The sequence below is a fragment of the Vicugna pacos genome, chromosome 9, assembly GCF_048564905.1.
Source record: "Vicugna pacos chromosome 9, VicPac4, whole genome shotgun sequence".
In the NCBI taxonomy this organism is placed as follows: domain Eukaryota; kingdom Metazoa; phylum Chordata; class Mammalia; order Artiodactyla; family Camelidae; genus Vicugna; species Vicugna pacos.
This window is the reverse complement of record NC_132995.1, coordinates 45,787,489-45,805,317: the sequence shown is the minus strand read 5'-3', so window position 1 is coordinate 45,805,317 and position 17,829 is coordinate 45,787,489. Positions and strand designations below refer to the sequence as shown.

The following is a 17,829-nucleotide window of genomic DNA, read 5'->3' as shown; positions in this document are numbered from 1 at the left end:
ACTGCTGGTCAAGACCCCAAGGCCATGGATATTTCTGTCATCTCCTCACCTCAGTGAAGTAGAGCATGAGCTCCCTAGGCCAAGGGCAGGTGGGTTGGGGAGGGGATCAAAAATGTGTGAAGATGGTAAGTCCACTGATCTGCACTGAGAGCCTGAACCCTGAGGCCCAAGGCAGTAGGAACACAGTGATCTTTCCTTCTCCAGGCCAGTGCAGGACTCTTGTCAAGTTCGGATTGACCCTGCTAGGGTGGCAGTTCCTCCAGAAGTGCTCTGCTTCACCAGGAGGCCGTGACTACAGTGGGAGGGAGCTCAGGGCAGGAAGGAGGAGCAAGGTATTGATTGACTTTGCTTTATTTTTCAGGCACCAAGGCAGGTCAGAGACAATGGCTTATAAGGAGTTAGCGTGGTCTCAGGGTGTGACTGGCAATCCAACCTGAGCTTTCTGCAGGCTCAAGGCCACCTTCCCAGACAGGTTCCTTTATGCCTCTATGTGGAGAGGGCATGGAAAGTTATTACATTAAAAGATGGAGGCCTTTCTCCGTTTTTTCCCTTTCTATCCATTTGCTGCGTGCACCCACTGTAGTAGACGTTGGGTAAATGTACTTTGATGATTCATCAGTCTTTCCCGAATCTGAGCTTTATGAAAGTAGTATTCCTGGCCAACCTCCCTCATCCCTCCAATGTAGAGATGACAGGTTTGGAGGATAAAAAGACAGCAGTGCAGGCATCATGGTTCAACCTGGCACAGCTTGGCTTGAGTGTGGGGCATGGAGTCCAGTGGCTGCACAAGAGGGCAACGTGTACAGTAGGAGATATATTTATATAATATATATTTTATTAACCTGTTAGACGTCCACAGAGTATTATAAATCATGTGCCTAAAACTGTCCACATAGACCATGCGCCCTTCCTTGCCCTGCCCCTCTTTGCCACTGTCACATGTGCTATGGGACCTACTCAACATTTGTCTTCCCTGAAATGTGTTCAGTACAAAGTAGGTCAGTTTGTGGGTCAGTTGATCCAAATAACTCCTTGTCTCATCTGACTGACGTATATTTGAATACTGTGGTTTTTCTCCTTTTTCTTTCTTTTTCCTTTTTGCTGCCCTTCCTGGAGGCAGTGGGTTCCAGAAGCCAGCTGCATATCCCCTGCCTAGAGTACAGCAGGTCACCAGAGGGGCTTCTAAGCTGCTTGGTCCCTTCAGTCATGCTCTTAGTGTCTTCCTGATTCTCAGCAGCTGTCCTGGGATTCTTCAGTCTCATAAAACTTGAAATTCTTGGGGTTTAAGCACCAACCCCCTACTACCACCCCTGTTGGACTGAGTTGAGCTAGTCTAGATAGTCCACCTCTAGGGGTTCCTACCTGGATGGTAGGGGCTTGGGATTGAGAACTGGGGATGTCATCTAAACAGAGGCCTCCACTGACATGTCTCATGTGGTTTACAGAATAGAATAAATGTTCCCCATCTGAAGAGTGTAAAGGTACTATTCTCCATCTCTGCAGTCTCCCTCCCAATATATGTAAAACATCTCTGTAGTTTAATGTGTTTTGATACTTTTGTTCTTTCTGAACTGGGAGATGATCTCAGTTTCTGCAGCAGATCTGGAAGTTTGAAAAGGAGTTTGATTCTCAAAACATTTGTCACCTTTAGAAATGATCCAAATAGACATAAAGGATAAGTCTGCCCATATCTTGGATTGCTCATTGCTAGAAAGCATATCACCTTCCTGCTTAGATTGCTTTCATATGACTGATTCTTGAGAGTCCCAGGTCGTATCTTGAGCAGTTTCTGACATCCAAGGGGCCAAGCAGCACCTGAACCAGTGGCCACGCTCTATCCATTCTGTACCTCATTTGGTGTAACAAAACAGGTGCTGGGGCACCTCTGGCTACTGTCTTCATAGGTACCTCTTGGGTAAATCAGCTAGTCAAGAACTAGTCAGGAAGAAGAAACCATGGCCCTAGTGGAGGAGCTGATGACGAACTTCGTCCTTTACCTGTTCTCCTGACGTCTAGCCCACGTTCAGTAACATAAGCAGCAGGTAGGGTTTTTGGCCAAGGCCAAGGCTCCAAGCACTTGCTAAAGATTACAGTAGCTAGGGAACCCATCCGGCTTTGTCAGCTCATTCCAGTGTCTCAGGGACTCATACTCAGTGTGCTCTACGACACTCCAGAGGCACCAGGAGGTCAGTCTTCGGGCAGGAGGCCCTGCAGTGCAAGGAATCCAAAGTCTGGGTAGAATGTCAAGAACAAGGGTGACTGCTCCCTCAAACGGAGCTTCTTGCACACAAGGGTGGCCCTGGGCATGAGACCTTGACGCGGCTGCATCCCTGGCCTTCCTCTGCTATCGCTGCTGTCCCAAGAGAAGACTGCTGGCAAGATGCACCGAGATGGAGCCATAGCACAGGCATGGGTTCACTCCAGCAGGAAAGCCCTCCTCAGCGTTCCCTAAAATTGGTACCACTACCAGGCCCAGTTCTGTGGCTCCTGTCAGCTTGTTCTGAGCCAATGCATGTTTAGAAGCCAGGGGAATTCTCGCATTTAGTGAGCAGGTGTTGACTTGAATCCATTGTAGGCCTGTGGCTACCTCATATCCTGCACTTACTCTTCTCTGGGTCACTGGGGAGGGAGAGAGATTCTACTTTCCTAGAAGATGCGAGAGAAAATTGCCATCAGATTTCGTTTCTCCCCATTTTCTGAGGTCACATAATAGGAGAATGCAGTGGTAAAGAGGTTGTAGCATCCATGTACATCAGAGTGCTGACTTCCCTCTGCCTTCCCAAGGGAAGATTCACCCTTGTATATGAGTGTGACTTCTGCTCCACCTCTGAGCTATTGGCGCCGCTTCTTTCTCAAAGATCCCTACTAGCGTGAGTCACTTGGGGAGGAGGAAATTGCTTTGTTGGGCCTCTTTAGCTGGTCTCAAGTTCCTCTGAGAAAAGCCTCCGCTTCCCATTTCTTCCCCTCCCTCACCAAAAAATAAATTTTCTCCGTATATAATTTATTTTAAGCAAGCAAATATAGAGTAGGAAGCAGGAATAAAGACCCTTATAAGCCAGCCAACATAACCTGACACATTCTAACTAAATTTTGGCCACAGAACAAAAAGAATATGGCTTTTTGAATCATGTGCATTTTGGTATGTTTACTTGTATTTCACATTCTTCAGAATTTGAAAAACCTCAAAGATTCCTTTTATTTATTCTCACCATTTGGGCAGCACTTAAGTAGTTTTATAAAATGCAGCGTTCCAGTGCCCTGAGTTTAACCTGGTCCTTAGGGACACTCCACTCCTGAATCACCTCTTCCCCACTAGTCTTTGATTCCCAAAAGGCCTGGAGCCAGAACTGATGTTCTGGCCTCTCTCTCTCTCACTTGTCTTTGGCTGGTCATCTCTCCAACTACTCTTCTCTTAGTCCTCCTCTCCACTAGGATCAGGGTCACGTGTCAGGGCAATTGAGTTTGAAGCCAAATCCCCCTTCCTGCTCAGACCTCAGACAACAGATAAGTCCTCAGCAAACCCAGACTGACTATTCAAAGTGACAGGCTCTCCGAGCCAAATAGTGACATCACTGTGGAGACCATCTGGAGCACAAAGGTGGGACGGTCTCCTCTGGCTGGTGGTGACAGGATCCTGACAGTGGTTTCCTCAGCTTCCTCCTTCCCGAGATCCTCCAGGACTCACAGGTAGGGATATTGGGAAGCATGCATTGGAGGAATGTCCCTGAGCAAGGAGAAGATTCAGATAGTGCCTCTATATTCTGTTTTGCCTTCCCCCCAACATAGAGTTGACACCTGGACCCCAGAGCCCAGCAAGCCCTATACCATGCATGTGAGGATGGTTTGAACAGGTCCCCCGGTCAGACTGCAGTGCACTGGATGGAGGGACCATAGGAGAGCTGGCTTCCTGAGCCACTTCTCCCAGCACAAGGTTCCCAGGTCAATTCAAGCAGGAAAACAGACTGTACAACAGATACTGTGTGAGATCTTAGGCCTTTAACTGTTTTTTTTTTTTAAGAAAGAAGGAAAAGTAAAATTAACAAGCCTCTTTTGTAAATGGTTTTCCTTTCTATGTATAAAATCCCGGCAGTTCCTTGTTTTTACATGTTCATGCTGTGTAATTTTGAGATGTTACTGAGATTCTGAACATAATGTGCGTTTTTTTTCTGTACAGATGAAATGGGAGAATTTAATAAAGAGTTTGCAGGTTTTTACTTGTTAAATCTTCTCTATGGTGACTGGGAGGACTCTCCAACTGCCTGCTCTGCTGGTGGAAGTCTCCAGAGCTGTGAGCACCAACTGTGAACTTGCCACTGATGCTCACAAAACTTACTGTTAGAATGGTGGTGTTCTTGGCTAATTAGGTCAAGCAGAGTAGGACCATAGGTCTTTCAGAGAAGAGCTGGAAGTCAGATCTGGGGTTTTCTGACTCTCAGGCTGATATGTCGAGAAATATTCATTCTACTGATGTGTTTATGCCCTGTCATGTGGCTCCTTCCTGGGGGAACCACATACCTGGAACTTCTCTTTATAGATGTGACATATGGATGGCATCTGGTCTCTGGTGGCCGCCTTCCCATTCAGGCCCAGAATTAGGCCACATTTATTTTCTGGGCACTGCCATGTCCCCTTTTAGTCAGTGCTTGCCTCCCCATTCCAACAGCCCGATCCTGAAGTCAGTGACACCCTTCCCTCATCTTTTTTCTACCACCTCTACTTTCAGCAAAGCTAATTTGTATCTGGGCATTAAAAAGTAACAGCTTAAGTAATTTGCACAGTAGCAAGGATTTCTTGAAGTAGTAATGGTCATGCCAGTATTCGAATGAAATGGGATGTTCAGTGAGAAAGGAAGGGTAACCCTGGAACCCAGGGTTTCTTTTCAAAATTCTTCAAATCCATTTTCAGCAGCTGTCACTTAAGAGCTGGTGGGCCAGGGTATAGAGTGGAGGCCAGGAGAAGGAGGAGGAGAAGAAGAAAGGAGGGAGGGGTTGGGGTACATTTTGAATCCCAACTAGAAGTATTCTCTATCTAGGGGACTGTGAGCAGCCATCAGCCCTGAATGAGTGTCCTGGAGAGGCCACCCTGCTTTTGTGTGGGCATGAGCTGTGGCTTCAGGCTTCTCGTTGCCTGTATCCCTACAAGGGAGAAGTGGCTCCCCTAACCCAGCTGCCCTTGGTCCCCCAAGGGGACACTGCACAGTGATGGGTTACATACTGCACAGTGATGGGTTACATGCTGCCCAGCTGACACCTTAGCAGTCTGAATGGATTGCCCCACTCCCATATTTTGTGTGTGACTTTTCTGGTGAAAGATCCTTGGCCAGCTTTAATCCTCAGAGGCTTCTGGCTTCTGTTATCAGAAGGGGCTAAGAACAAAAGTTTTAGCCAAAAAGTGAAGAACCTTAGACCATCTAACTCCCACTTGGATGGAAAAGTGAAGTGCAAAGAGAGAGAGGGACTTGTTTTCACACACAGCTAATTCGCAGCAAAACGAGCATGTCAGCCCCTGCCATATGCTTTTCCTCTGACTAGCCAGATTGGCTTTGGGACCTGTGTGACCAAACTAAAACCCCAGCCCCCATCTAGCTCTGGGTGGAGGCCACTGACCTGACCCCAGAGTCTACAGACCCCTACAGGCGTCCCTTGGGAGCTACTGACCTTGGTCCTAGGTTCCCACCTCCCTTGCCCAAAACAACCCACAGCACAGCAGTGTCTTCTCAAGTTACTTGTTAACTGCAGAGAAATAAAAATAGTAATTTACAGTGGAGAAAACCACGTGATGCATGTTAACATCAACAGGAGTGGGACAAAAAGACAAAATGTACCTCCTGATATAACACACCAAGGACACAACATCCCTTCTGTGGTATTCCTGTCAAAGGTGCAGAGCCTGGATTCAATCACAAAGAGACATCAGACAAACCCAAAGCAAGGGACATTCTACAAAAGTACTGCACTCAGTCATGAAAGATAAAGACTAAGGAACTGTTTCAGATTAAGCGAGACTGAAGAGACATAATAACTAAATGGAGTCTGTGATCCTGGACCAGAAAAAAAAATTTTTTGTTACCCTACTCCCAGCACATTTTCTGAGGTAACCTTTTTGGAGAACTAGGTCTCTAGGTTTTTAAGTCTGCCTCTCCACTACTGAGAAACAGGGGTCCTTTAGCAGTTCTTACTTTGTAATAATTTGAGGCAACCAGTAAAGAAGACTTGAACGTGAAGAAAAAAATTTTTGACCATTGTATTGTTACACCAAGACAGATGTAGAAAAAACGATGGAAGTCAGAAGACAGTGAAAAGATGTATTTAAAGTTCAGGAGTGACAAAAACTGCCAACATGAAATTTTTTTACCTAATGAAAATAGCCTTTAAAATAAAGATGTTCTCAGATAAAGAAAAGCTGAGAGTTTGTTACTATCAGACTTCCACAAAAGGAATCCTAAAGGAAAGTCTTCAGGCAGAAGAAAAATGATCCTAAATGGAAATACGGAAATGCATGAAAGAATGAAGAGTACTAGAAAAGGTAAATACGTGGTTAAGTTAAAATTTTAATAAATAAAAGTGTATACTGATTTTAAATAAATATAAAATTAAATAATAGATTTTAATTTTTTAATATTTTTATTGAGTTACAGTCATTTTACAATGTTGTGTCAAATTCCAGTGTAGAACACAATTTTTCAGTTATACATGAACATACATATATTCATTGTCACATTTTTTTTTGCTGTGAGCTACCACAAAATCTTGTATATATTTCCCTGTGCTATACAGTATAATCTTCTTTATCTATTCTGCATGTGCCTGTCAGTATCTACAAATTTTGAACTCTGAGTAGTATCCCAATGTATAAATACACCACATCTTCTTTATCCAGTCATCTGTTGATGGACACTGAGGCTGTTTCCATGTCTTGGCTATTGTAAATAGTGCTGCTATGAACGTCGGGATACAGGTGTCTTTTTGAAGTAAGGTTCCTTTTGGATATATGCCCATGAGCGGAATTCCTGGGTCATATGGTAAGTCTGTTCCTAGTCTTTTGAGGAATCTCCATACTGTTTTCCACAGTGGCTGCACCAAACTGCATTCCCACCAGCAGTGTAGGAGGGTTCCCTTTTCTCCACAGCCTCTCCAGCATTTGTCATTTGTGGACTTTTGAATTATGGCCATTCTGGCTGGTGTGAGGTGATACCTCATCGTAGTTTTGATTTGCATTTCTCTGATAATTAGTGATATTGAGCATTTTTTTATGTGCCTATTGATCATTTGTATTTCTTCCTTGGAGAATTGCTTGTTTAAGGCTTCTGCCCATTTATAAACATATATAAATATTGTTTGTACAAAGCAATAGAAATGTCTTTAAAATGTATATTGACTTAAAATGTCCTACAAGAAAAATACAAAAATTGGGAGGAAGCAGGTGAAGTTGAAGTGCTTTAAAGTTGTAGCCTTACTGGATAAGTGATCAAAGCAATGTTGTGTTAAACTGTTAAATCAAATCCATGTTTAGTCTGTAGGAACAACCACTGAAAGAATAATAAAAGAATATAATTAACAAATTATTAGAGGAGGGACTAATATTTTTTAAACAATCCAGAAGAAAAGAAATAAGAGAAAAAAGAAGAAACAAGTAATATAGTAGATATAAACCCAAATATATTAGTAATTACACTAAAAATAAGTGAACTAAATTCTTTTTCTTTTAACAGCAGGGAGTCAGAGGACAAACAACAAACAAAACAGAATCATTGTTTTCTAGCACTTAAAAATGTCCCTGCTCAAGAGTAGATGGATTGAGGGTCAGAGCCCTGAATTTATGTCAAAAAAATCAGGGAACCTAAGGTTATCCCATCACAAAGTCCTCCAGCTTTCACAGAGTCCCATGGTGGGGAGTCTCTGCAGACATATCTTGGGCACCTGACCCTCCAAAGATGACGCCTAATGCCCACAGAACACAATTCACCTGCTACCCTGGGGGCAGAGACTGGCGGCTAACTTTTTAAAAACAGCTTCATTGAGAATTAACTCCCATATCGTAACTCCCATAACTCCCATTTAAGGTATACAATTCAATGGTGTTTAGTAAATTCACAGAGTCATGTAACCATCACCACAATCAAGTTTAGAACATTTCATCCCCCCAAAAAGAAACCCCATGGCCATCAGCAGTCACGCATTTCTCCCCAACCTCTTGCAGCCACTAATCTTTGTGTCTTTATAGATTTGCCTATTCTGGCCATTTTCTATAAATAGAATCATAAAATATGTGGCCTTTACCTCTGGCTTCTTTCACTTAGCTTAATGTTTTCTGGGTTCATCCGTGTTATAGCTGTTCCCACACTTCCTTCCTTTTCATTGTTGAATGATACTCCATTGTGCAGACATACTCTTACCTTACTTATCCCCTCATCAGTTGATGGGCGTCGATTGTTTCCACTTTTTGTCTCTTCTGAATAATGCTGCCATGGATATTCATGAACAAGCTTTTGGCACCTAATTTTCAGAACATACTTAGCTCAGTTACCACTGCCTCAGTCGCTGGCCCTGTAAAGGAAAGTGGTAAATCCCAGCAGCACCAAAACAAACCACATCCAGAAGAAGTCTGACGTGAAGGGATCCTCGAGGTGTCCCTTCCAATCGGCAAAGTGATCGCGGGGAGGGGAGCTGCTGATGCCTAATGGGAGAATTTTCTGTTACTCTCACTCTGCTGTGGAGCGAAAGGAAAACTAAAAACAGCTTGAAGGTGGATCCCAATGTTGATTTGAACAACAAAGAGCCTCCATCAGTAACTGTCTCCTCATTGTACAACCAAGGTGTTAGAAACATTTGGACCTCTCTCATCAGCTCCTTCCTAGAGAATATTTAGTCCTTTGTTTTATTCAGTTTGTTTTACTCAGCTCCAGTTGCAACTTAGAGGAAAGAAAACACACATCAAGTCGCCTAACAGAAAAAATCACTAAGCAGAAATTGGCCAGCAGGAAGAAGTCAGGGCAGGTATCTTCAAAGCAGAGGCAAAACAGATTTTGCTCAGTTATACCATCAACATAACTGGGCGAATGTCCTAAAGTGTTCGCAGGGGCAGCCGTGAAACAGGTTCAGTTCCAATTTGAAGGGAAAAGAAGATTCTGGGAAGTGACCAATGTCAAGTAAGAAGGGAAGTCCACAGCAAAATAGAGCTGTTCTCAACTGATCCATCTGCAGATAAAGCCGGAAACAGCCTGGTCTAGGCTCCCATTAGAGAGCTTAACCCCAAACCCCACGGGGTAAGAGGAATAAAGCTAGAGTTTCCATTTTTCAAAGTAGTATATTTTTAAGTAAATATTCCATCAATTAAAAAAGCAAACACACCACTGTGTCCCAAAAAATTGTATGAAAAAGGAAATGGTACACCTGTGTTTTTCGTTGTAACTAAAGTCTACAATCACAGCAAGAAAGTATAAATAAATCTTGACCTCTAGTTAATGATATAAAAGCTAAACTGTTTGGGGGATGGGGTTCATCTTCCCACAAACAACAATTACACACTTTGGACAAAATACAGAAAACAATAACCTGAAACTTCTGTAGGCTGAACAAAAGCAGGCCGTTTTGGGAGAGAGGTCAAAATGTGGAGCAAGCAGCCTGCAGCCTCAGACAACTAAAATCACAATCGTAAAACCCACCATGTTTGTCGCACTGGAAAATGCGGACGGCAAGTCAGCCAAAATCACCTGAGGCCCGGGGATAGCACTGCTCATAGGTCATCCACACACAGCAGCCCTGGGCCTGGAAAGAGCTCCCTGAGCTCAGACAAGCGCCCAGGATTCCCAGGTGCCTCCTGAGTGCACCTCCACCAAGCCCAGGTAGTTCTTACTGAAGTCACAGTGAGGTCAAAGTATCCGCCTCAGTGGCACCTGGGGACTCCCACCCAGCTCCCACCACAAGCTGCAGGGTAACAGCCTGGGCACAGGCTCTGCGCCTCAGCTGCGTGTCTCCAGCCTCCGCCATCATTCATTCTGGCTCAACTCCCCGTATCCCACAGCCCAGAGCCTCAGTGCCCGGCCGTGCAGCTCACTTTGCAACAATCATAACAAGAGTAGCTGTTGTGCCCTGAAAAATTTTGCAGTGGACCAAGTGTTCTATGTTCCTTATTTGAGTCTTGCAAAAACAAAAACAAAGGGAGGAAAAGTATCATTGCCCACGTTACAAGCAAATAAATGGAGGTTGTGATGATTAATTGTATGTGCCAACCTGTCAAGCAAGAGTCTAGATATTGATGCAGAGGTATTTTCTAGCTACGAATACCATTTAAATCAGTAGACTTTGAGGAAAGCAGATCACCCTCCATGATGTGAGTGGACCTCATCCATTCAGCTGAAGGTCTTAAGAGAGAAGACAGAGGCCCCGCGGAGGGAGGAGGAATGGGTGGGACCGCCTACCGCCTGGGAACTGGAGACCCCACATCAGCTCTGCCCTGGGTCTCCAGCCTGCCGGCCTGCCTCGCGCACTTCAGGCCTGCAGCCCATAGTCCTGTGAATCAGTCTTCAAGACAAATCTCTCCCTCTACATATATACACGTCCTGCTGGTTCTCTCTCTCTCTCGTCTCTGTTGGTGACTAGCACAGAGGCCCCAGAAAGGGTCACACACCAAGGAAGAGTCAGTGCTGGCATCCATACCCAGGCCAGCTCAGCTCCAAAGTCCTGCTCTTCCCCAACCACCACACCCACCCTTTCAGCTCAGACTCAACATGCTGCCGGGCCCAAGTGTCTAGGGGTCTCTGCTCTACAGCGCCTGTCGTGGGAAGGTTAGCGGGAGGGAAAGGGCACAGCCCTCCTTGGGAGGCTGCACCAAAGCAGCTGCACCTCGGGCCCTCCTGTGCGATAAGGGGCCATGTTGGGTTATCACCTCTCGGGGAGGGAGATTTTATTAGTCTGACTTGGGTTTCTAACTAATCTCCCTGTGAGGGGCTGTGCAACCCAGGAAACCTCAGTTCGTAGGCCACAGTGCCACCTCCTGCTTTATACGACCAAAGAGCATGACTGAATCACTGTGATCTGTGAGGCCACTGCGGCATTAGCCCCATTTCACAGATTGGCAAACAGAGCTTCGTTAAGAACCCGCTCAAGTCCTGTCTCACCCACACAGCGTTACACAACTACCGTTTCTCCTCCAGACTCTTCAATAGTCGGCATCCAGTGGATTCTAGATACAGAGAAGTTCCTGGAAAGCCCTTCAGAGGAACTGATGTGTCCTTCAGCCTTGTTGATTCCAGTTCATTCAGAGGTACGGGTTTAGATTTCCCAGGTGATTCTAAGCACCACCACTGTCTCCGGCACATGACTTAGCACTCACTTGAATAGGTCACTACTTCATGTGTTAAAGACTTGGACGTGAGGTCTGGTTTTATTTTCTGTAACTTGAGAATGTGTTTCTCCAAGGCTCACTGTCCTCATAGGTGAAGCAGGGACACTGTCCTCTGATTTACACAGTTTTGGTGGAGTGTCGTTGTGGTGAGGCAGGTAGGGCACTGCACAGTGCCTGGCACATGAGCCAGTTTTACCATTACCTCACAGGGGCTCAGAAATGGCGCCACTGCAGCCAGCACAGCGCTAAGCCCAGAGCAGGTGTTTTACTGCAACACGACACTGTGATTTGTGGCTGGAAGTTGGTGAAGTGAGAACACTGGCTGCTTCTCTCCCCACAGGTGTGAACGGGAATGCACACACACGGGCTCCCAGCACACGGGGAAACACCACGTGCCACGTTCTTACCGGGAAATCAAGGTAAGGCTGGGTGTCAAGTCCAGTGACAGCGACAGTGACTTCTGGTGGTGGAACGGGGCTTTCTCCCAACAGCCACGCCCCCACTGCGGAGGGAAACGTTTACAAATGCCTGTATCTTCATTTCCTCGGTTCCCAAATTCTCTTTTATACTTTGGTAAAGGCAGGTACAGATGGTTTTATGTACAGTGTTCAGTGCCAGTGATGGCAAATGCATATACCTGGTTACTACAGATGCAGACCATTTCACAAATAGACATGGCAAGAGTAGTTCAAATGTCTGTTTATTTATTCGCAAACTTAGTAACATGAAAAGATTCTCAATTGAAACCTGGCTTGATAGAAATACACTGCACAATGTTAATACCGCATTCACGGAGGGCAGAGATGCTCGGTCACCCTGTGTGCCTATTGTCACCAGGGCTCGGGAGAAAGAACCATTTACTAAAGTGCCTCAAACATCCTCTGAACCACAGGCTGATGCTACACAGGGACAGAAAATGCTGAGTTGAACTGCACATTTACAAATGCAAAGAATGAGTGGTAGCACTTTACAATAATTACACTGGCATTTTCACACATCCCAAGAGTAAACCAGAGAGTAAAGTGATAACCGTGCTGCTAGAAGACCCTTCACTGAAACAAGGTGCAGAGCTTTCTACCCGACACTCCCTAGTTCTGAGGAAGGAGAAGCTATGTGGGTTGGATGGGTCTCCTCAGACAAAATGAAGGTACTTTTGTTTTCATGCTTCCCATCTCCAGCCACCATGTGGCATTCTGGAATGTAAGGCACTAGAACCTGGCTTGGGGGAAAGAGGTGCTCCGAGCTCCAGTTCTTGGTGTGTGAAGCAAATCCTGGCACAGATCTTTTGAAACAGGTGCTAAATGTATCCTCCCCATGTCTTGCAATTCTTGTCCTTAAAGAGTGAAAAATGAGAAGGCAGAAGGTTTGCAAAGCATAAAATTGATGCACCTAATGTTGTGAAAATCATGGCCCATGAAGAAATATGTAATTCTCTAAGGGTTGCAGATACTATGCTCAGAGAAGTCAAGAACCATACAAGAAATAACTCTGGTCTTTAACAGAAAAGGAGAAGCCAAGACAACAAAAACAATCCTCTTGAAAAACACTGCATCGGTGCTTATGAGAGCCTACAAAGTACAAGACTCAATATTGACAATGAAGGGAGCCCCAGGGCTTAGCATTTAAAGCAGAGGCTTAAAAAGGGCATGGGTGAGGGGAGCTTGGAGAAATCTATACAGCTTGTTCACTGCTTACTGCATGAAACCAGAATGTACTGAAACAGGTTAAACAGCACTTTATATTTCAGCCACCATTTCCTATAGACAACTTGGTTTCTGCCAAATTCACATGCCGGGCAATGGCATCAGCAGGATGGCTCATCACAAAAACTTGTGGTTTTTCTCCCCCAGTTGCCACAGTTAGGTATCAGGAAAGGCTCACCCGAGAATATGCCCCAGCTGTGTTAGCCTGTGCCCTCTTCTTTTTTAGGCAGCTGGTGACCCTAAGCTTTAAGCCAAGAGCTAAAATATTAAAGTATGTATCTAGCATGGAGGCCCAGAATGCCCTGAACTTCCATGCATCAGAGTAGCAAACGGCAGTATTGGTTCTCAGGAAACCAGACCTCCTATGGGCTATCTTGTGTGAGTTAACTGGCAAGTGAGGGTGTACAAAGTATGCAGGTTGTGGGCTGGCCCAGTCACACAGGGGTCCCTGGAATTATATGATCACTCCTTCATGGCAGAAGCCCTTTCTTTCCTGCGCACTGCTGAGTCCCATCACCTAGCACGGTGCCCGGCCACAAGAGGCCCTCCATCAAACAACATTGGCTTGTGTGGTGAGATGGGTTTGAATCCAATGGATGGAATTGGCCAGTGTGGTCCAACAAGCAGGGGAGGCTGTACTATTAGTTCGCTCTCCATTCAGAGGATATTTACTGGACGTTGTGCCAAGCACTGTTCTAAATGCTGAGAACATACCCCTGTATGTGATTTAGGTACTGTGGTCAGAGGGCAGAGCTTGCAACCAGTGGGAAAGGCTGTCAACAAGCACTCATCTACTGCAGTGACAAGTTCTCTAAAGGAAAGAACACAGGGCGATGTGATAGTAGGTGAGGTGGGGGAGTGGATGGGCAACTTCTCAGAGGTTGGAGTGAATGATTCCTTCTCCTCTGGTCCAGACAAGCAGGCAAGGTGCAAAGAGTAAGATCCCGCCCACAGCTCAGGTCCTCTAATCCTGCCTCTGAAGTCGGGACAGGCCAGCCGGCCGGATTTCCGATCCTCTCTGCTAGAGATTCGCCCAAGAAGACCCGAGCGATTCCAAAGAAGAAAGTGGCTGTCGGTCGAGAAGTCATTTTTACCCCCTGGACTAGAGTGTCTTTGGGAGGCGGACCCACGTAGGTCCGGATGTGGCAAGACGCCTCGAGGGAAGAGGGAACCTTCTCCCCCGCCGCCAACGCTCCCCACACTCCAGCGGGGCTGCCGCCATCTCCGCCGTCCCGGCTCCTCCTGCAGAAATCGACAGGATCCGAGACAGGGGCTGCAAAGTAGCCCTGAAAGACCAGGCCTCCAGCTGGCCTCCATCTTGGTGGAGTGGAGAGCCCCAGGGGAGTGGCCTCGCGAGACCCAAACAAGCCCACGTGCCAGGGGGCGGGGCCCTAACGTGACGTCACGGCGCGCGCGGGCGCGCTTTATATCACGCGCCGGCGTCCCCTTGCTAGGGACCGTAAAGCGCGGAAGGTCGCGGGCTCAGTTTTCCCCGGAACTTTTTTCCTCCCGCCGCCTCGTTCCCTCCCCATTCCTTGTGCCCCCTTTCCGGCCTCCGCGATCCCCCGCGACTGCTGTGGCGGCTGCTGCTATGCGTCAGCCCGGGTGTTGCTGAGCGCGGAGCCCGTGGGGGCACGTGAGGTAAGGAGAAGCCGCGGGGCCGCTGTGGCCTCCCCGTCCGCGCGGGCCTTAGCCTCCCCGGGACCCCCAGGGCCCCCTCTTTCCGCTGTGGTCTCGCTCAGGAGGGTCCCGGCCGTCCCTCGCTTCCCGGCGGATCTGCCCGGTCCTCCGGAAGGCGGACAGTGGGTCGGCTGAACTCCCTCAGCCTCTGCGGCTGTGGCGTCTCGGGGACCCTTGTCCAGCTGCCCCGGGGTCCGCGCACCGGCTCTGCCAGGCGCCCGCAGCTCAGCCTGGATGCCCACGCTCTTGTAGGCCCGCCTCGGGCAGGCACCCCTTCCCCCACTCCCACCCCGCAGCGCGGCTCAGGCTTGTTCAGCTGGGACAACTCTGCAGGTGGAGTTGTTTTCCCGCGTGGAAACGCGCGGTCCGCTTGTGCTTAAGTAACTGGTAAAACTTGCGGCCGAGTCTGGCAGTGAGGTTACTTGGAAACGTCCAGGCCAGGGCAGTGAGCCCTCTTCTTAAAGACTGACCCTCTCGGGACTGACTTGTATGACACTGATTTGATTCAGACATCTTCAAGTCTGTTTCGCCTCGCATGCCAGCATGTTGTAGGGGGATGCTGGGCGGGGAGGTGGCAGGAACTTTTCCACGGATAGGGGTTCGTATTAATTTCTTAAAGTTGCCGGATCGCCTGGTGTCCCAGGTGGCTCCAATGCTGAGGCAGGTGTGGGAAATGTGTTACTCTTAACTGTTCTCACCCAGTCTTCCTTGTGACCAGCTGCGGGTTTGCACACGATGCTGTGAGCATTCAGAGGAACAGTTGAGAGAGAGTTGGAGCTGTCCTCTTGCTCTTGTTGACGTGTAGGCAGATCTGAGCATAACCAGGCCCAGTATTGAGGGGTTTCTTAGCAGAAATTGTTTTTCTTAGAGAATGTTATACAGTCATTTTCTTTTTAAGAACTATGATTTATTTTCAGTCATGTACATGATTTACTTCTTTGGTTTTTTCCTACTCCTTTGCACTCTTGCTTTGCTTTAGTTCTTCTGCCAAACCTTCTTGAATACTCTGATGCCTTCCTTTCTTCATTGTTTGCGTCCACTGTGAATCCTTTTTATTTATTTATTTATTTTTTGCCCTCACCATGTCACTAACTCTTTTGAAGGTCATGAGCACAAGGTCAAAAATTATTTTTTTGGTTATCACCCTGGCCTTTTAGCATTGTTTATTCAGTGGCTTGAAACTCATCTGTTACTATGTTTCTAACGCCACCTTTGCAGTTCCCTTTATCTGCTAGGGAAAGTGCCGCCTTGTGGTTTTGTTCTCACAGCGATCCTTTTTTACCTCATCTCGTCTTAGTTTAAAGATACTCATCTAATCTTAATTTAAAGGTTGCATGGAGTAATGATTCAATGGCAGACTCTAGGCCAGACTGCTTAGCTTTGAATTCGTGCTCTGCCACTCACCAGTGTTACAGGACCTTGGGTGCCACAGAGAAGTGTCACATCACTTCTGTGTGCCACTGTTTCTTCTGGGGTAGAATAGAAATTATAGTATCTGCCTTACAGAGTTGTGAGGATTAAATTAGTTGTATCTATAAAACAGTGTCTGGCATATTGTAACTGCTTACAAGAATTTTGCCTTTTTAAACTTCTTTCAGGTTATTTAGGTAGTCCCTCAAATCTGGGGGCCTAGCCGTGAGATCTGAGTCATCATTAAGTTTTTTCCCCATCTCGTTTGTTCTCTGTTCTCATCACTCGTCGGCTTGTATTTCCTAGGTGCCCACGCTGAATGCTAGGAAAACCCTGATGCAGTTGTAATCATTCCCTGCTCTCAGAGAACTCCCTCATAACAGTAAGTAAACTACCACTTAGTGAGTGCTGCTTCGGCGCCACTTGCCCTGTTCTTCCTGCACTGTCTGCTTTAGTCTTGGAGCCGCCGGGTGTAGTAGGTGTTCTAGCCCATGTTACAGATAAGGAGCCCAGAGACTGAGGGACTTGCTCCAAGTCATACACCTGAGGTGGGGGACATTTTCAAACCCAGATCTGTCTGCTTCTGAAGTCTGAATTCTCAGCTTGATTGCCGTTTTGCTTCCCTGGCTGGCAAACAGACCATTATGTGGTGTGACTGGCTCTGTGCTGGAGGAAGTAGTGCAGGGTGTTTGGGGGCCAGGGAAGAGTCACCTGACCAAGTGTCAGGGGAGAGAGGGGACAAATGAGATGTCAAACAGGCTGAGAGCTGAGGGGATTATCTTTATTTCGCGGGGAGGGTTGGCAGGAACCACACCAGTTAGCAGGAACGTTCCGCACAGACCTGGAGGTGAATGAAAAACTAAACGTCTGCCGTGTTTGAGGAGTTTCAAGTGATGCAGTCTGACTTGGTTAGAATGTGAAAGGAGAGGAAAGAAATGAGCAGATAGTGAAGGGTCTTACCCTTTGGATCAAGGAATTGGACTTTTTCTGAGGGCATCAGACAGTCGTTGACAGGTTTTAAGCTGGGGCATGAAATAGGATTTTCATTTTAGAAGACTGGCCCAGACCTGTGTGTGAGAGCTGGGGGTGGGGTGAGAATGATGTGCAGCGTAGAGGCTGGAAGCCCCATAGGGGAGCTTCTGCCTAAACTAGGTGAGAGGGGATGGCAGTCTGTGCTCAGGTAAGGGCAGTGGAGATGGAGAGAAGTCCGTCTCTCAGAGGGAAACGTACAGTGTGGAATTGTTAGGCGCTAATGATTGACTGGAGAGCAGAAGTGCACCCAGGAGTGGGATTGCTGGATCATCTGGTAAGTCTGTTTTTAGTTTCTTGGGGAAATCTCCATACTGTTTTCCGTAACGGCTGCATGAAACTACATTCCCACCAACAGTGGAGGAGGGTTCCGTTTTCTCCACACCCTCTCCAGCATTTATCCTTTGTGGACTTTTGCATGATGGCCATTCTGACTGGTGTGAGGTGATAGCTCATTGTAGTTTTGATTTGCATTTCTTTGATAGTTAGCGATGTTGAGCATTTTCCCCTGTGCCTATTGGCCATTTGTATGTCTTCACTGGAGAATTGCTTGCTCAGGTCTTCTGCCCATTTTTGAATTGGGATGTTTGTTTTTTCTTTTTAAGTTGTGTGAGCTGTTTATATGTTCTGGAGATTAAGCCCTTGTCAGTCTCATCTTTTG

At 46.8% G+C, this 17,829-nt stretch overlaps 2 protein-coding genes across 7 annotated transcripts in view; both read left to right on the top strand.

Annotated features, from left to right (window-relative positions):
* Window positions 1–4,210, top strand: part of GLG1 (golgi glycoprotein 1) — a 118,236-nt gene extending 114,026 nt beyond the window's left edge. Inside the window, exon 27 of the mRNA XM_031680825.2 lies at window positions 362–4,210. Within this exon, the coding sequence (XP_031536685.1) occupies window positions 362–437 (76 nt within the window). The 3' untranslated portion in view covers window positions 438–4,210. The remainder of the gene's footprint in view (window positions 1–361) is intronic.
* Window positions 4,211–14,498: 10,288 nt separating this feature from the next.
* Window positions 14,499–17,829, top strand: part of LOC102531696 (pyruvate dehydrogenase phosphatase regulatory subunit, mitochondrial) — a 23,812-nt gene continuing 20,481 nt past the window's right edge. For all 6 annotated transcript variants that reach the window (XR_012075774.1, XR_012075773.1, XR_012075772.1 and 3 more), the window contains exons 1-2: window positions 14,499–14,690; window positions 16,446–16,521. The gene's annotated coding sequence lies outside the window, so the exon portion shown is untranslated. The remainder of the gene's footprint in view (window positions 14,691–16,445; window positions 16,522–17,829) is intronic.